This window comes from Meriones unguiculatus, chromosome 14, assembly GCF_030254825.1.
Source record: "Meriones unguiculatus strain TT.TT164.6M chromosome 14, Bangor_MerUng_6.1, whole genome shotgun sequence".
Taxonomy (NCBI): Eukaryota; Metazoa; Chordata; class Mammalia; order Rodentia; family Muridae; genus Meriones; species Meriones unguiculatus.
Window position 1 is genome coordinate 76,661,086 of NC_083361.1, and position 18,408 is coordinate 76,679,493.

General features: G+C 38.0%; 1 protein-coding gene across 10 annotated transcripts in view; it reads left to right on the forward strand.

The window, feature by feature from the left end:
* Positions 1 to 18,408, forward strand: part of Dlg2 (discs large MAGUK scaffold protein 2) — a 1,917,798-nt gene that overhangs the window by 418,601 nt on the left and 1,480,789 nt on the right. For all 10 annotated transcript variants that reach the window (XM_060367555.1, XM_060367549.1, XM_060367550.1 and 7 more), the window contains one exon: positions 6,248 to 6,322. In XM_060367555.1, coding sequence (XP_060223538.1) covers positions 6,248 to 6,322 — 75 coding nt within the window. The remainder of the gene's footprint in view (positions 1 to 6,247; positions 6,323 to 18,408) is intronic.

Sequence of the window (18,408 nt, forward strand, 5' to 3'; positions counted from 1 at the left end):
TAGTTAGTTTTAAGGCAGGTGTACTTGGTTTCTAATTATGAGCTTGTCTAAGAAGCTACTCAGAGAAATTCTGCTGTTGCTTTTTCTTGATTTGCATTTCAGAGAACAAAGCAAATCAGTTCCATAGAATGATTTTGCCCTATGTAACCTATGAACAAAACCAAACCCACCAAAATGTTTATCATTTGAGGCTCAGGCAGCTCCCCACAGGTGATACAAACACTAGACACAAGGGGACCTGGATACCTGCTGTGCTATTCTGTAGCTAGGCTTCAGGCAGTGTCAAATGTTCCACTGGTATTCTGCGGAGACCCCTGAGAAAAAGGCCTCAGAATAATCAAACAGTTTTGTAAGAAGAGAAGTAATCAGTGGAGAATCTCTTTGAAGTCCACTTAATTAAAGTGAAAAAAGAATATTCAAAAGTCACATTTTAAGCTATAAATCACACTGCTTATCTCCACTAGTAGTCATTTTGGTTGCATGAAAACACAGAAAAGTAAGATGCTTAGCTCACCTCTTCCATACTTTATGCAATTACAATGAGGACTAGAAGGGGATTTAAATATTAAAAAAATTATATGTATTTTTAGTTAGGCTTTCTATTTATTCTGTGGCAAAATGCTTTAGTCTGCTGTTTTAGTATCCTCTTATTAAATCTTTTTTGTTTTGTTTGTTTTTAAAATATTTTTTAACTTTTATTAATTACACTTTATTCACTTTGTATCCCCCTATAAACCCCTCTCTCCTCCCCTCCTAATGCCACCTTCCCTTCCCTTTCTTCACACATGCCTCTCCCCAAGTCCACTGATAGGGGAGGCCTTCCTCTCCTTCCTTCTGATCCTAGTCTATCAGATCTCATCAGGACTGGCTGCATTGCCATCTTCTGTGGTATGGTAAGGCTGCTCCCCCCTTAGGGGGAGGTGATCAAAGGGCAGGCCAGTCAGTTCATGTCAGGGGCAGTCCCTCTTCCCATTAAACTTGGACACTGAGCTGCCATGAGCTACATCTGTGCAGGAGTTCTAGGTTATCTCCATGCATGGTACGTGGTTGGAGTATGAGTCTCTGGAAAGACCCCTGTGTTCAAATTTTTTGGTTCTGTTGCTCTCCTTGTGGAGTTCCTGTCCTCTCCAGATCTTACTATTTCCCACTTCTTTCATAAGATTCCATGCCCTCTGCCCAACTGTTGGCCATAAGTCTCAGCGTCTGCTTTGATAGTCTGCAGGGCAGAGCCTTTCAGAGGCCCTCTGGGGGAGGCTCCTAACTTGTTTCCTGTTTTCTTCTTCTTCTGATGTCCGTCCTCTTTGCCTTTCAGGATGGGGATTGAGCATTTTAGTCAGAGTCCTCCCTCTTGATTAGTTTCTTTAGGTGTACAGATTTAAAATATCTTTTTAATTTTTGAGATTATAAAATAATTACAACATTTCTCCCTTCTCTTTCCTCCCTTGCCGTAGAGCTGTCTGTACTCTTCTTCATATACTTGGCATCTTTTTCCATTAATTGTTATTGCAGGCATATATGGAATGCATGTGTGTGTGTGTGTGTGTGTGTGTGTGTGTGTGTGTGTTCCTAAATATAACATACTCATGAAAATTATTTCTTAAATAAGCTGTGAGTTAAAAAATGTTCAATTTTACCCAACTAAATTCTCCATTCTTGTTTTTGTTATGAATCTCTTGGAGTTTCAAGCCATGATATTTGTTTTTCTAGTTTCTTTAGACTAAAACGGCCCTGAGTTAATACACATGCAATTTACTTCAGCATTGTGAAGTGCTGTTTAAAGCAAGGACGAATCTAATTGCTGGCTGGTGGTTTGGCATCTTATCCGCAAAAGACTACTCATTCTTCACCAGTTAAAATTTCTCCAAATCCACATGTACATTCCAGAAGGCTGCATTTGTACAAGTATATCCATTGACTCCACATTTTTGTTGAGTTTTCATATAATTTTAAGTACCTGAGTATTCTTCTGAGAAGAGAAAAATCCTGTGCATGTAAGTTGATGGCATTTCATGTCTAGTTTTCAGACAATACCGCCTAACATGTATGCATGTTTTGAAATCCAAGAAGATGAGAGAAACAAATTTATGTGAATTGCATTTTAATAAGTTGTAATTATACCTTATCAGAAGTTCAATTTTTAAAATTCTTTATTCTCTTGAAATATGGTAATTGTAATTGTCCCTTTTTCTGTGTAGTTATTGTGACTTTCAAAAAGTAGAAATTTTAAATTTCAGAAAGAATTAAGTCTGCTAAACATCTTCAGGCTTTTTCTTTGTGTCTACAATAGCAAGAAGAACAAAATAAATTGCTTTTTATCTAGTTTCTGTAACACACTTTCTTTCCACCTCTACAGACTGACCTTACCAGGAGAACCAGAAATTTAACTATTTAACTATTTATTTGCTAGCCACAAAAAAAAAGTTTCTTTACAGGTGAATTTTAAATATGCTTGGGAAGAGGAATATAGTTGGACATTTCTAGCAGTTAAAGTCACTTCTGTTTCCACACGACTTTGTAGTTTATGATTCAGTAGATGAGATCTTCCAGTGAAGAATAGCCTCTTATTTCAGCACAGATAATGTCCAAGGAGGAAAGGAAAGATCAAGTTCAGCCCATTTTTGGGTCATCATCATTGTGGAATATAGTGCCAGAATGCAAGTATTAATTACATTTAATGCACTTTGTGAAACTCTGTTTGAAAATCTTGGATTCCAAAGCTTGGATTATTGTATATAAGTGAATGTTGTGTATAAGGTATAACTTTGAATATTTACAGAGCAAAGGAATATTGACACGTGCCTCTGCAGAATGCTACAAAGACATTCTATTTATCAGAAATGTTAGCAGACCTGTGCTCTCAAGTTCAGGACCCCACCAGTATAGTCCATTTAGATTACTAAATTTAGTTGTCTTAAAACAGATTCAGTTTTCTGATCTTTCTCTGTCTTCTCTTCATTAACAAGAACTTCCAAATGACACTAAGAGCTGAAGTTCTCGGTGTTTGCTAAACCGTTTCTCTCACTTATTCTCATTAATTTTCGTGGTGATCCTGTGAGGTAAATATTATTATATTGTGCTCAGAGGCGAGAATATAAGCTCCGAGGAGCTAAGTGGCACGGAAGAGAAGATCTTTGCTAGGAAGTATTATGTAAGTCAAGTATTTATGTCATTATTTAACAAAATGCTTATCATCCTTTAAGCTAGGCAAAGTTTTGCTTTTTTTATAAAAGAGAATTTCAAACTCGTAGAGGGTAAACCCCCAAATCATCCAAAGAAATAACTGATAATGAACATTCTGGCATTTAAAAAATTTGATTTTTCTTTTTTATATTAATTAAAGTTTATTCGAGTTGTATCCCAGCTGTAGCCCCTTCCCTCATCCCCTCCCAATCCCACGTTCCCTCCCTCATCTCCTCCCATGCCCCTCTCCAAGTCCACAGAGAGGGGAGGTCCTCCTCCCTTTCCATCTGACCCTAGCCTATCAGGTCTCATCAGGACTGGCTGCATTGTCTTCCTCTGTGGCCTGGTAAGGCTGCTCTCCTGTCATGGGGGAAGTGATCAAAGAGCCAGCAACTGAGTTCACGTCAGAGACAGTCCCTGTTCCTATTATTGGGGAACCCACTTGGACACTCAGCTACCATGGGCTACATCTGTGCAGGGGTTCTAGGTTATCTCCATGAATGGTCCATGGTTGGAGTATCAGTCTCAGAAAAGTCCCCTGGGCCCAGATTTTTGGTTCTGTTGCTCTCATTGTGGAGCTCCTGTCCTCTCCAGGTCTTTCTATCTTCCCCTTCTTTCAAGATTCTGCCATTTAAACCTACATGCAGTGGGTTCTTCATGGTACTAAGCGCTTCCATTGACAAATTTTCAGGATAGATTTGTTTATGAATTAAGATAACAATATACTTAAAGCACTTGACAGCTTACTGCTACCCATAAATGTTATTTCATTATACGGGTGAGAAACAACCTCTAATTTCAAGTACCCTATTTTCTCCCTACTGGGACCATGCAATATCAAATCATATCAATGGTGTCTATTTATTACCTGAGGATTTAGAGCTTCCTGGCTTTCATTAACTTTTGTAGCTAAGTCATTAATTTTTTTAAGTTTGGAGATTATGATATAATTACAAAATTTCTCCCTCCAACCTCTCTCCTATACCCTTCTCTGCACCCTTTTAGATTTATTGCACTATTTTCATTAATTATTAGTGCAAGCATATATGTCTGTACATGCATTCTCCCAAGTACATAAATACAACCTGCTCCTCATGCATAGTACTTGTATTCATGGTTTTAAGACTGAAAATTTGGCCCTGGAAATCAAGTGGTGTGTTCTATGGGAAAGACCATCTCTTCCATTTTCCACTATCAACTTTTCTCAGTTGCCTACAGTTTTTAGTGTTAGGTTGAGGGCTCATGGGCTTTTCTATGTCCACTCTGGCATGATCATCTTGCTAGCTCAACAAATAGCCCTTTACTAATACTATTATTTCAAAAGCCTTAAACCTGCACATACACTACACACATCTATCTATCTATCTATCTATCTATCTATCTATCTATCTATCTATCTATCTATCTATCTATCTATTTTTACTCTTTATCCTTGTATGTTGTGGTGCTCTGAAGTGAATCAGTATTCATCCCTGATAACGTTCCTGCTAATTAGTTGTGGTAATAACCTTTTTTTACACACTTGATTACTAAGAACATCTAGGGACAGCAGGTACAGGGCCAAGCTTAGCATGAAATTGTGGTCATCTGACACCTGAACTATAATTCTTGTGGGCTGGCTGCGCAAGCTCTGCATATCATGTTTTGATTTAAGCGAGAAAACTGAACATAGCTGAACATGGAGATTGATGATGTGAATTCATTTCTTCAGTGACTTTATCCAACAGAATTTCAGAGCTTACTGCTTCCTTTAGAGCAAATAACCTCAATAAAGATTGCTTGGAAATGTTTAAAAATTCACTGAAACGTACATGCTCAAATATTTGCATTATAAGAGCGTAGAAATCAGCAATGAAGCTTTTCAATTCAGTTAAATCAGAAATGTTAGGGCGGTTGATAAGATCAAATCAGATTGTTTGATAACATCCCTTTGGCCTAAAGGAGCAGAGAGGGAGCAGAGAGCAAATTAAAACAGCAGAAGCAGCATCTTGTAAGAGGAGTGCGAGGACCACAGTCAGCCAGATGCTTAGTATGAACTAGGGTTTGCTCTTTCCCACAGGGAGAGGCTTTGCTAAGTTGCTTAACTTCTTTAAGCTTCAGATGTCTCCCCTGTATAATCACATCATAATCTCTGTTGATATTCATTATATTCATTGTGGTTACTAATAATTACCTAATAGGTCCAGACCGACTGATGTAGACAAAGCGTCTTAAAAAAATCATATGTGTGGATTTTTATGACAGTTATTAACATTACAGAATGCCTGTATCCTCAAAGTGAGTATACAATGAGAGAAATATGAGGTATCTTATTAGAACCTCATTCCCCTTAGGACTAATCATTATTGCAGAGATGAAATAGAACTGTCAATTAAAGAGGGCACTTGATTCCTTCCTAAAAGGCCAATTAGAACTTCAGTTTACAGGATGGAAATATGAAGATGTTAATTAGAGATAAATTACTTAAACAGGAAGAAGAGCCTTGGAAACGGTTTAGAATGTCAGACTGCTGGTTCTTTGAGCAAATTGTCTCATTTCTCTACACTTCTGTCTCTGATGAGGCAAGAAAGGCCCCTCCTTATAATCTCGAGAATCCACCTCTGTATTCTTGAGTTCTGTGAAACACCTGGAGAGAATCTTACCACTAGTTTCTAGTCAGGAAGGAGTTACAGATAAGTCTTTCTCTGCCTCCACTCCAAAAAGATAAGGGTACAGAGCTTGTCAAAGTTGGCTTGAAAGGAGCAGAGTCATTCGTTCTGCATCTGGAGTAGGTGAGTGTTCCCATGGTTCCCGTAGGGGCCTAGAAGGGCAGCTGCTACGTAAGCATGGTGTCCACATCCTAGTTCCCAGAGTAACGAAGGCAAAAACACAGGCTGTCTCCCTCTATCTTGGGAAGAGTTAAACATATATGTCATTTTCTGTAAGACTGCACCAAAAACCATCCTCAGAAATCTCTTCAGTACTTCTAACTATGGTAATCAGCTTGATGATTATTACAGTTGTGCCAACTAGTGTGTGTTGATTGATGTGATACAAACAAAATAACCAGATTTTTACTTCTTTCTAGCAAAACCAAGGTAAATGCCCAGCCCAGAACTGTTCAGTGGAAGCCCCTGCATGGATGCCTGTCCACCACTGTACCGTAAGTTACTTCAAGACTGATTACACTACAGAAGAGATGTTGCTTTATTCTGGAATAACCTTCCTGTAATGAGCTGAAATATGGTCTAAAAGTCTATAGCAAAGCCAATAGTTTGATTAGAAAAAAAAAAAAAGTCTTTTCAAATAGCAGTGTGTTATAAAAAGTCACCATGATAAGGGAGTCTTTTTGTTTATTTTTGAGTCAGGAAAACTTGAAAAGTACTTGGCTAAATGAGGTATTGATGAGTTAGATTTGCATGGTCATGAAAATGAATGTATTTCCACATGTTTTTCCAAATAGCTGCATGTTCAGCATTACTTGATCTTGAGATGCATTGGAGAAGATGCTTTCACTTTATCATTGTTTTGTTGACTTCTTAATCGTGATGAGTAAAATGGACTTGCAATTTCCAAGTCGTGGTGTAATAATAGACTCTGCCTTTGCATGGACTTTTCTATCCCAGAGGATTATTCAAGGGTCTTTGAAATAAACAGGTACTATGTTATTATCCTTGGGTTGCAGATGGAAGACTTAACCACACAGGGAGTAAGAATAGCACATCAATCGTAGAGCTGGCAAGAGGTGCCAGATACCCTACCTCTTCTTTCGTGTGCTTGTTCTATTACACTGTGTGGTGAAGTAAGCGAAAGGAAGGGACTGATTTGTATGATATTCTCTTATGTGCACTGGCTGATAGGGATGACAGTGGCACCTCTGGGAGTTATCTTTGCTATAACTGACAGTTTGCCTGGCATGAGATAATGTATGCGTTGGGGACAAGAAATCAGAAAGCTACTTTGGGGCTTTTCTCTCATTTGACCCTCTCTGCAGGCCATCTGGAAGTGGTGTGTGGAGTCTCTTAAACACCTGCAACTATTGTCAAGGTGCAAGCTACTGAAACGGGCCTGTGTCCTGCCACAGTGTGACTTTTGCTGTGTTGTAAAGGCAGTGGGCCCAGGGGCATCTACTTTTTGTTCAGGTCATGTAAAGAACAGAACTTCTTTCCTTGGGTTTGCGTGTATGTGGAAGGAGGCAAAAATGGGATCACCTTTGGTCAAGCAGTTGACAAAGCTAAATTTTGGAGGGATTCCTGCTGTGCAGAAGCAGTCTAGACTTGCCAGAGACTTAAGAATAAAAATGTCACAATTTTGTGAGCAGATGGCCAGAGGGGAGTGTGTGCATTGGGACTCTGCTGCTGCCCATAGAAGATGAGTTTTAATAATTACAATTCTTCATCAATTACTCCTTTTATTGTGTCCCTAATAATATTATCGTACAATTACTAATTTACATGTCTATTTATTAAAAAAGACTTCATGCTCTTCATGGTCCTTCTGTCCAAATTCCTAAGTAAATCCTCTTTCATAGGAGGGGCCTGATGACAGGCTCAGATTGGAATCTTTAGAATGTGGTATTTTTAGTAAGTGCTATATTTGAATGTGGGCTTTGGCAAGCTTTTTGTCATTCAAAGATTTCTTTACAAAGAAGACTAATCTTTCTTTTTTTCAATTTTTTTTAATTTTCATTTTTTTAATATTAGTTACAGTTTGTTAACTTTGTATCCCTGCTGTATCCCACTCCCTCTTTCCCTTCCAATCCCACCCTCCCACTCTCATCTCCTTCCTGCCCCTTTCCAAGTCCACTGATAAGGGAGAACCTCCTCCCCTTCCATCTGATACTGGTTTATCAGGTCTCACCAGGACTGGCTGCAAAGTCCTCCTCTGTGGCCTAGCAAGGCTGCTTCTCCCGGAAGGAGGGGGGGAGGTCAAAGAGCTCACCATTGAGTTCATGTCAGAAACAGGACTAATCTTTCTTTCTAGACATTTTGGGTTGGGTTTTCATTCCGAAATCAAAATAAAATACAGTTGATTCCTCTCTTGGGCTATTGGTGTGTTAGACTTGAATTGTTATTAAAATCAGCAGTATTTGATTTCAGATGGATCCATTTGTACTTTTCATCTCACAGAGTCCCACAGAATGTGCTCTTTGAGAAATTTACACTAGACAAAATTTAGTCATTCCATTCACTTATGTAAATTTCTGGTGATATAATCATGAATTAAGTAGTTCCCTTTTAATAAAGTAGTGTCTCTGTCCTATCAGATATACCATGTGTAACATCAATAAGAATTTTTTTGATCTGAAGTCCAAAGTAAAGGAACCCTGGCAATGTGTTGTTAGAATATGATCTTCGGGTTACTAAAATTGGTTTTCTCTTCTTCATTAGTGCTCTTAAGGAGCCAGAAGATTCCACCTTAGGTCTTTCTATTTTAGGAGCTTAAGAACTAAGTAGATGACTACACTTAAGACTCTTGCTATAGATCATGAACCAGTCATGCTGACACTGAATGCTAGTTTTTGCCTGTGGTCAGACGAAAACCTCAATCACCAAATGTGTCTTCTGCTTTGGGACTGGGAGCGGCTGGCTTCATAAATTTTCCCTGTTATTATTTAAAGGTAATCATATCCTCTATTGAGGATGATACCTTCTGGAAGACCAATGCAGTGCATAAACGTGTTGTTTTTCTGCAACCACAGAGAAACAGCAAGTTGTTACCCCCCATCCCCCAACCACAGAAGCAGCCAGCAGTGGTCATGCTTGGATTGCCTAAGCCTGCTTCCCACTGCTAGCTGATTTCTCTGAAAGACGCTAATACCAGCAGAGCTAAATGGAGTCTTGCTTTTGAGATTCTTTCATTTGTCCTAAGGAGAGACAAGACGGGTGGGCATTACTATTGACTCACATGAGTGATAACACTTCAGGAAGGGCTTTGTGAGCTTTAATCACTGGGAATCTTGGAGCTGGCCACTCTGAGGTTTTTACTTATTCAGAAATCTGACTCTGAAAAGGTCCTAATAATTAATAGATAGTCATAAAGTTTCCTTTCTCCTCAGAGTATCGATTTATTTGTTCATTAGGGGCTTACTTTTTAAAATTTACTTTCAGTCAAAAGGAAAACACATCATTAGCAACAGTTTTGAGTCTCCAACCCTGTTCACCAAAGCTGATCTAACAGAGTCGCAGACAGAAATTTTCAGAAAACTGAGATTTAAAATTTTATAATTGCCCATTAATTTCACTAATCTGATGCTTTGCAAAAGTTAAATGTTTAAAAGAGTCACCAAAGATGAACTTGATAATGACGTATTTCACTATAATGAAAAATATTGGTACTTAACTGTATCATTAGCTCACAAAGTTATGTAACAAAATATGCAGGTAGGTAAAACTGTTTTGGCATTAATTTTCATTTTGTTATCTCTGAGGAAAAAGTGAAATTTATAACTTCACGAGTTTAAGAAAATGTCTCAACTGTCTCAAATCCTCTGAGATTGAACTACGTTATAAATAAATTAATACATTCTTACATAATAAATGAATAGTCTCTGTTATTTTTTATGCATTTTTTTGAATGCAGTTGATAGTCTTCTACATTCTTTTTCCATTGTCCTAGTGGGTTTTTTGGTGTTCTACTCAGCAGTGATTATATTTAGGCTTTGTTACTTTGTGTGGAAATATGTTAGTCTCCATAAGTGCATTTGCCCTTCGTTTGGCTTTAAAGCCTTATCATCTATGATAGCATTTATGATTAATTTTGTTAAGAAGTCTTTTACATTCAAATGGATTTGCAAATGTCTCTCACTAGTTACATACTGCTTTGAAGATGGCTTCTGTCACTGTCTAATCTCTGCCCAGATAGTCTCTCTCTCTTTTAATTTATTATTTTTATTCTTTTTGCACTCTACGTCTATGTAGTAGAAGATCTGAGATGATTCTTTCTAGTGACTTTCCTTTTAGGCCAGACTATAATTTTCTGATTGGGGTAGAACCTGAAGGCTTTTTTCTTTTTTAAACCCAGATACACAGGCACAATTATACTTTTAGAAAAACTAAAAATGTGTTTTCTAGTAAGGAGTATGGTGATTTATCTCTTATGTATGGATACATGTGTGCGTACAGCAGACATGAGAACTACTCTTTCTTACCCCACACTTTAACTGGTTGAATGCCCCATTAGTTTGTGTGGCCACGAGTAAGATGTCAGTAGTTATGACTCTCTGCTACTTTTAAATAGTTGAGAAAATGTCTATGTGTTCTGGGACTTAGGCAAAGACAGGCAGATTTCCAAAAGATGAACGTGGACAGAAATTAGGTCTTGACATGTGGCAATCAAGAACTTTGAACTTAATCAATTTCAGGAAGGTTGGGTGGCATTTTAGGGCATTTCTAGACGTTGCTGGTATGGGTGTGCCCTGTACTTGAAGCTACTGAAGAATACGCTTGGTCATATCCTTGATTACCTGACTTTACCAAGATGTTACTTAGAGGCAGCTGTAATATGTGACCAGCTAAATAAAAAAATAACTAAATATACAGGACCTGGTTAGAATAATTGCTTCTCTACACATTTCTGTTGGTTATTAGAACTACAGAAATAATGTTAAGAGACAATTTTTTGAAAGATAGATTGAAAATAAGTTTCTTGCTACTCCGGAGCTTATCAAAGATACTGCTATATCTATATTGTCTTATATTATGCATGTTAATATCAGTAAATATTTGGGATATTTGTGTAAATATTTGAAAACTAGAATATTGTACTTCCAGTATGTCAAATTTTGGTTATTTTTTATTTATCATGTTATGAATTATAGCAGATCCTCAGATTTCTCAGTAGATGACAGGAAATAACTTGTGTCAGTAATACTTATACTTGATGACTCATAATATAGCAAAAGAGTTCCAGAATTTCCTCCTCCTCTCTTGCTCTCAGTGCCCCTGATGTCACTTAACTTTGCATTTAGCTCACATACTCAGACCATGGTACTCAGAAACGTAGCCCTCTTAAAGTGTTTCTGCTCTCTGGGAGTCTTCAGAGATCCCATACGGACAGAACCACTGGCTAACTTTTCTGCTGGGAAATTGGATCCATGATGGCTCTGATGAATATTGCTCTTCCAAAGACTGGGCACAATTTTTATTTTTTTAGGGCACAGTTTTCACACTATGAACAGTCTCTTTATGGAATGAAAAGTTAGACCATTATCAGATGATCATAGTTTTAGGAAAATTACAGAAAATTGCAGCATACAAGACCTTAAATTGCTGGGCACTGGGACTAGAGTATATCTGGCCATATGGGCAGCAGTCATGGATTTGGAAGAGGATCTCAAGGGGAATTAGCTCAGGAAAAAGCCCAATGCACTTTAACAAATGGCAGCTCTGTGGATAGCTGTGGTGTCAATCTTGCTGTAGTCAAGGGCTGGACATCAAGAAAATACAGGGAAGATTGGATTGGATTGGTACATAGATAGTTTTACTTTTCTTCTTTCCCAGCCATTATAGTACTTTAGATTTATATTAGTTTTCTCCCTGGCTTTAAAAAACTACTGAGAACTGAAATGCTCAGATAAAATGCTTCTGTTACACTGATTTTTGAAACATGCCCAGAAAAGAAGCTCATTGGTATTACTTACAGAGAGGGGCATTAGTCCACAGGGATGATGAAAAGGCTTTCTCAGCTAACACACATAAAAACTGGAAAGAAGAATAGGAGATAAACAAGGATATAGGGAAGTAAACAAATCCAGAGGCATGAAGGTCTGAAGCTAAGAGGTGGAGTGGCCATCACCCCCACCCACGAGGAAACCAAAGGCGAGCCCACCGTAAAACGAAGCTCATCAAAGTGGAAGCCCAGTGCTCCAAGCTCCTCCTCCGACGTGTGTGAAAATATTTTGCTTCCAGTTCTCTCTTTACACAACTTGAGACTGGTACTTGGATCTCACAATCACCTGTCTTCTCAAAGGGAAACACGTAATTGTTGAGCCATTTTTTCTGTGTGTTTTTAGGAGTGACTCCCCAGGTGATCTCAGTCTGGGGTCTAGCTGTTACAGTGTTTAGGACAATTTGTGTACTTCTTATTATTATCTATTAATGTTCCTTTTTTTCTTCATATTACAATGGACCATGTGGCTCACCCATTCAAAAAGCAAAATGAATTGCTATTCTTTAGTTCATTCACAGAATTATGCAAGTTTCACCACAATGAACTTTAGAACATTTTCATTTTAGAAATTTCCCAATTTCTTAGTGAAATTCTACACCCTGCAATAGGTAACTCTTGCTTATCACCATTTTTGTCCCAGAAACCATGAATCTACTGTTTCCCCCTCTTCCAGGCAATTCCCGATTTAGATTTGGGTAATATTCAGTCTTCTGTAACTGGTGGCCTTGACTTTGGCGCATTTTCCTGTGTTATTACGTGTGTTTATCCTTTATGACTTGTTTGGTGTATAATTGTTATCTTTTATGTAACTGCTTGGTTATAATACTTCCTTTAATCCATTTACCAGTTCACAGGCACAGAATTGGTTGTACTTTTAGATATCCTGAGTAAAAACATGAATATTCTTATGTGACTTTTTATGTGGCCATCTGTTTTCAATTTTATTGAGTATTTACAAAATTATTATTCCTGGTTCATTTGGTTACTTTATATTTAATACTATGAAGAACTTCCAAGCTGTTTTTAAAAACAGTTATATTGGTTTATAGTCTCATGAACAATGTATGAATGTTTTGTTTTCTATGCATTCTCATCAATTCTTGTTATTGCTTACCATTTTATTATAGACCTAATAGGTCTAAATTTCTTTTTGCTTTGGACTTGGTTTGCATTTACCTAAAAATTAACAATGTTTAACATCTTTTAATACATCTACTGTCCCTTTGCTTATTCTAGTTGTAGAAATGTCTATACAAAATCCTTTCTCCATACCCAGTTATTTTAAATTATTGAGTTGTAAAAATCCTCCTATGCTCTGGACACCATTTTTGAAGTTTTATGATTGTAATGTTTTATGTTCAGTTCTCTTTACTCTTTAGCCACTTATTGGTGCTGTTCTCTGAACTATGTATTTTAAAATCTTAATGAACCCTAATATGTCTTTTTGAATACATCATTTTAATGAAACCTATGTGTTACTCAAGGTCACATAGACTTTCTCTGATATTTTCTTCTCAGCGTTTTACAGTGTTGGCTCTTGCATATTTCTCTCTGATCAATTTGGAATTCAGTTTTGTATATGGTACATGCAAAAATCTAAATTTTGTGGTTCTTCTTGTTGAAAAACATCTATCGAGGCCCCACTGGTTTGTCTACGCACTCTTTTTGAAAATCTGCTAAGTATAACATCTTTATGAGCTTCATTCTATTCTACTGAATTTATGTCTCTCCTGCTGTGTGGCATAAGCTGAGAATCATTTAGAAGTAACTATATAGTATTGAGCATCAACATTCTGATCCTCTCAAGTTGTTTGTTTGCTCCAAGTCATAAAGCAAGTGAGAGAAAGATGATTTCAACAAAATCTGCTTGTCTCCATCTCCAAAACTCATATCCTTACTACAACACTCTGCTTTTATTGATGGGTGTGCTCATTGTGTGGTCTGATTAATTTTTTAGGCACTTGTATGTAATCATCATGATTCATAGAACTTTATTTCCAATCATATTTAGGAGCACCTTTAATAATCATAGCTATCATTTTACCTAGACATTCATATCATTTGCCATTATGTGATCCAGATTATTAGAACAAATATCCAGAAATTCATAAGAAGACATTAATAAAACCTGTTGCATTAGCATCTATGAAAAAGGAAGCTATCAGTGAGGAAAGAATAAGGTGCTGAAAATGAAATACAAGCTCTTCAAATATCCAGAAGTAAGGATTGGTATGTTACATCCATATATCTTAATGTTCATAAATATTGGTCACAAGTCTACACAGGCAAAGCTCAAATTATGCACAAATCTTTCTGAAGAAGAAATAAGAATTGCTGTTGTGTTTTCTAAGTGCAGTCTCTGATATCATCCTTCATATTTAAGAAAAACTTGCTCTATCTAAATGTAGATTATGCACCATTTTCAGGAAGACTAAAGCTTATAAGCTCGTTAGTTAATTCTGACAGACTGTATGATTCAGGCATAGGCAAACTCCTAGGGAAGTGAGTTCTTGCATCCATGCTGCACAGCTGGGGTATGTAGAGGAATTTTAATGCAGCAACATGACTTCTTTGGCAAGGGATCACATCTAACAACCTTCTAGTCTATGTGTTCCTGCAGGAATGCAGACACACTCTGGATTACAGTATGATCTGGCTAGAATACAGACACATCCTTTAGTACACACTTGAATCCCAACAATGAAGGTAAGGTTAGTTTACAGAAGGAAGCAGCCATGTTTGAAAGTGACGTCTAATTGAGGGCAGACCAAGTGACAAATCAAAGAAAAATTTGACAGAATGAGTCAGAGATACAGTCAACTCTCACAAGAATAGGACAGAAAAGAGAAGAGAGTTTTTGCTGAGACTTTTATACTGAGTCAAATTTATATAGGCAGCTTAGAGAGAGAACAAGCTAGATACAGGTGAAGACAGAATGAACCAGAGAACAAGAAAGAAGGGGCCAGAAGAATTAAAACATATTGCCAGAATTCGTTTGAGGCCAGGCAGAGTGCAATTTAGCCAGAAGCCGAGAAGCCAGTTTGAATCAGTCAGCTTGCTGAGGAGTTTGGGCCAGAACAGCTGAGTTGAACCAGCCAGTGAGAGTTCAGAAAGAGCTAAAACGGCCTGGGAACAGGCCTCATCTTATCCCCTCATCTGAGGAAATAAAAACAACATTTACAGGGGTGCTGGGCTGAATTTGTGCCTTAGGCAGCAGTGATGGTGGAGGACAGGCAGATGGTGTTAGAGCAGGGACCTCGATGGTGTGTGTAAGGTTAGCTTTGAGTTGAAACTGTCACTTACTATTAGCAATGTGCTGATATGTGTTGGCATTACAGAGGACTGATGGTGGAGCTTAATGTTTGCCCAACTGCGCCTTTTGCCCATTACTAAACAAGAGTGTGTTGATGTAAGGAAATGAATTTTGAACTCAAACAAGACTGTTGAAGTCTTTCAATAGCTTTATGTCTTGGTGCAAGTGTATCACAGTCTGTCTCCCTTTCCTCTTTAACAATAACTGTTGGTGTTCTGTTCAGGAAGTTGTCTCCTGTGCCAATGAGTTCAAGGCTCTTCCCCACTTTTTCTTCTGACAGGTTTAGTGTGTCTGGTTTTATGTTGAGGTCTTTGATCCGCTTGGACTTTAGTTGAGTGCAGGGTGATAAACATGGATCTATTTACACTTTTCTACACTTAGACATCCAGTTGGAGCAGCATCGTTTGTTGAAGATGCTATCTTTTTGCCATTGTATGGTTTTGACTTCTTTGTAAAAAATCAAGTATATGTAGGTGTGCGTGTTTATTTCTGGGTCTTCTATTCGATTCCATTGATCCACTGTTCTGTTTCTATGCAAGTATCGTGCAATTTTTATTACTATTGCTTATTGCTCTGTAGTACACCTTGAGATCAGGGATTGGAGATACTTCCAGATGATCTGTTGTTGTATGGGATTGTTTTCGAAATTCTGTGTTTTTTTTTTTTGTTTGTTTGTTTTGTTTTGTTTTTCCATATGAAGTTGAAAATTATTCTTTCAAGGTCTATAAAGAATTGTGTTGGTATTTTGATGGGAATTACATTGAGTCTGTAGATTGCTTTTGGCAGGATGGCCATTTTCACTATGTTAATCCTACCAATCCATGAGCACGGGAGATCTTTCCATCTTCTGATATCTTCTTCAATTCTTTCTTCAGAGACTGGAAATTTTTTTCGGACAGGTATTTTACTTGCGTGGTTAGAGTCACACAATATACTACTCAGCAATTATATACAAGGAAATTTGCTGGCAAATGATGAGAACTAGAAAAGATCATCCTGAGTGAGGTATCCCAGAAGCAGAAAGATACACAGGGTATACTCTCACTTATAGGTGGATATTAGGCATATAATTTAGGATAAATATACTAAAATCTGTACACCTAAAGAAGCTAAGCAAGAAGGAGGATCCTGGGTAAGATGACCAACCCTCATTCACAAAGGCAAAGGGGACAGACATTGGAAGAGGGAGAAAACAGGACAGGAGTTTACTACAGAGGGCCTTTGAAAGACTCTACCCAGCAAACTATCAAAGCAGATGCTGAGACTCAGAGCCAACCTTTGGGCAGAGTGCAGTGAATCTTATGAAAGAAGGGGGGATTGAAAGACCTGGAGGGGACAGGAGCTCTACAAGGAGAGCAACAGAACCAAAAATCTGGGAATAGGGGTCTTTTCTGAGATTGCTACTCCAACCAATGACCATGCATGGAGGTAACCTAGAACCCTGCACAGATGTAGCCCATGGCAGCTCTTTCTCTAAGTGGGTTTCCTAGTAATTGGAACAGGGACTGTTTCTGACATGAACTCATAGGCTGGCTTTTTGATCACCTCCACCTGAGGGCGGAGCAGCCTTATAAGGCCACAGAGGAAGACAATGCAGCCAGTCCTGATTGGACCTGATAGGCTAGGGTCAGAGGGAAGGGGAGGAGGACTTCCCATATAAGTGGACTTTGGGAGGGTCATGGGAGGAGGTGAGGGAGAGTGATAATGGGAGGGAATGAGGGAGGAAGCTGCAGCTTGGATACAAATTTAATAAACTGTAATTTATAAAAAAATAAATTAATTAAAAAACCAAATAACTGTAGCAATTAACACATACTTAATTTTCAAGAATTTTATTTGAAAATTAGAGATTACATATGAATGGGTCTAGCTCAGTTCCTGGTGAATACACACTACAGGTTATTATTATTTTTTTTTACTGTGATAATTTATCTTATCAGCAAAAAAGATATGGCATGGTGGCTATTGTTTAAGTTCTACCGACTCTCAAAGATACCTGAGCAATGAAATATGATGAATTGATCTATTCTCAGTTTATGTCAGAGAGTCTAGGATGTAAATGAAAATACAAAGTTTGAAAATGTAAAGGGATAAACTTATGAATTGCATAATTTTTTTCCTCATACTGATTTAATTTATGACTTCCATAACAATGAAAGTCTCTTCTGAACTAAGAACCATTGTTGTATTTGTGTTGGCAACTTAAATTTCAGAGAACTGACTTGGAAGAATGAGTATCACTTCCTTTTGTTGAAGGAACCTAAGAAACATGATTGGTTTGGACATGGAGTACACAGCACAATATAACATGATGGGAACATTGTTATGGATGTACAGTTCATCTGTGTCTTAACAATACTCCACGTGCCTCTCTCTAGATGTCATCTGCTTTCTCGTTTGGTAGTGTTAGATCTCCATGGAAAAAACACAGACACATAGAGTTTTTGATTTGCATATTGATGACGATTACACAGACCAGCTGTTCATGAATGACAATTCTTCCAATGAATAAGCCCACTGAAAGCTGAAATTGTAAAACTGTAGGACATAGAAAAGAGAGTATACTCTTGGTAGTACTGATCACATACTTTTATGAAGAATATACCTTTGTGATGTTGTTGTACCTCACTTATAAATTTGGAAAAAGTTAAAGCCAGGTAGTGCTGAACAAGTGAACTGGACAAAACTAGTTTCTTATCTGACTTCCTTGGGTCTGCCTTCTCTTCTGACTGCCTGTGCTATCTTTTGGATTGTTTTCCAACTTGACTCATTAGATTTAGCCTCAGGTATTCCAGACAAGCGAAGCTATTCCAGGAAGCCAGGTGGAACAACACCCAGTTTGCTACTACCAGTGCAGAGCAGGAGTCAACGCAAACCTCTTGAAGCAGCCTTCAGCTACCCTCAGCCTCAGTGGAATTGTACTAAATATTTGGACAAACTCTGGCCTGCAGTAAACTTTAATGGTGCTTGATGTTGAAATGGAACATTAATTACTGCAGTTCTTCAAGGAGGTCCTGTTTAGCAGCAGGTGATGAGGTCCTGTGCTTGCTTTGTTTAAAAAAAAAGTCCTTCAAGGCTCAACTGATGGAGTGAGTCTCTGCCTCTGCCAACAAAAAGTACAGCAAATGCATCTCATAAAAAGAACCTTTGCAGCAGTCCTGAAGATACCTCATGAACCAGGATCAGATGAAAGGGGAGGAAGTCCTCCCCTATCAGTGAACTTGGAAAGGGGCAGTGAGGAGAGGAGGGAGGTAGGGTGGGATCGG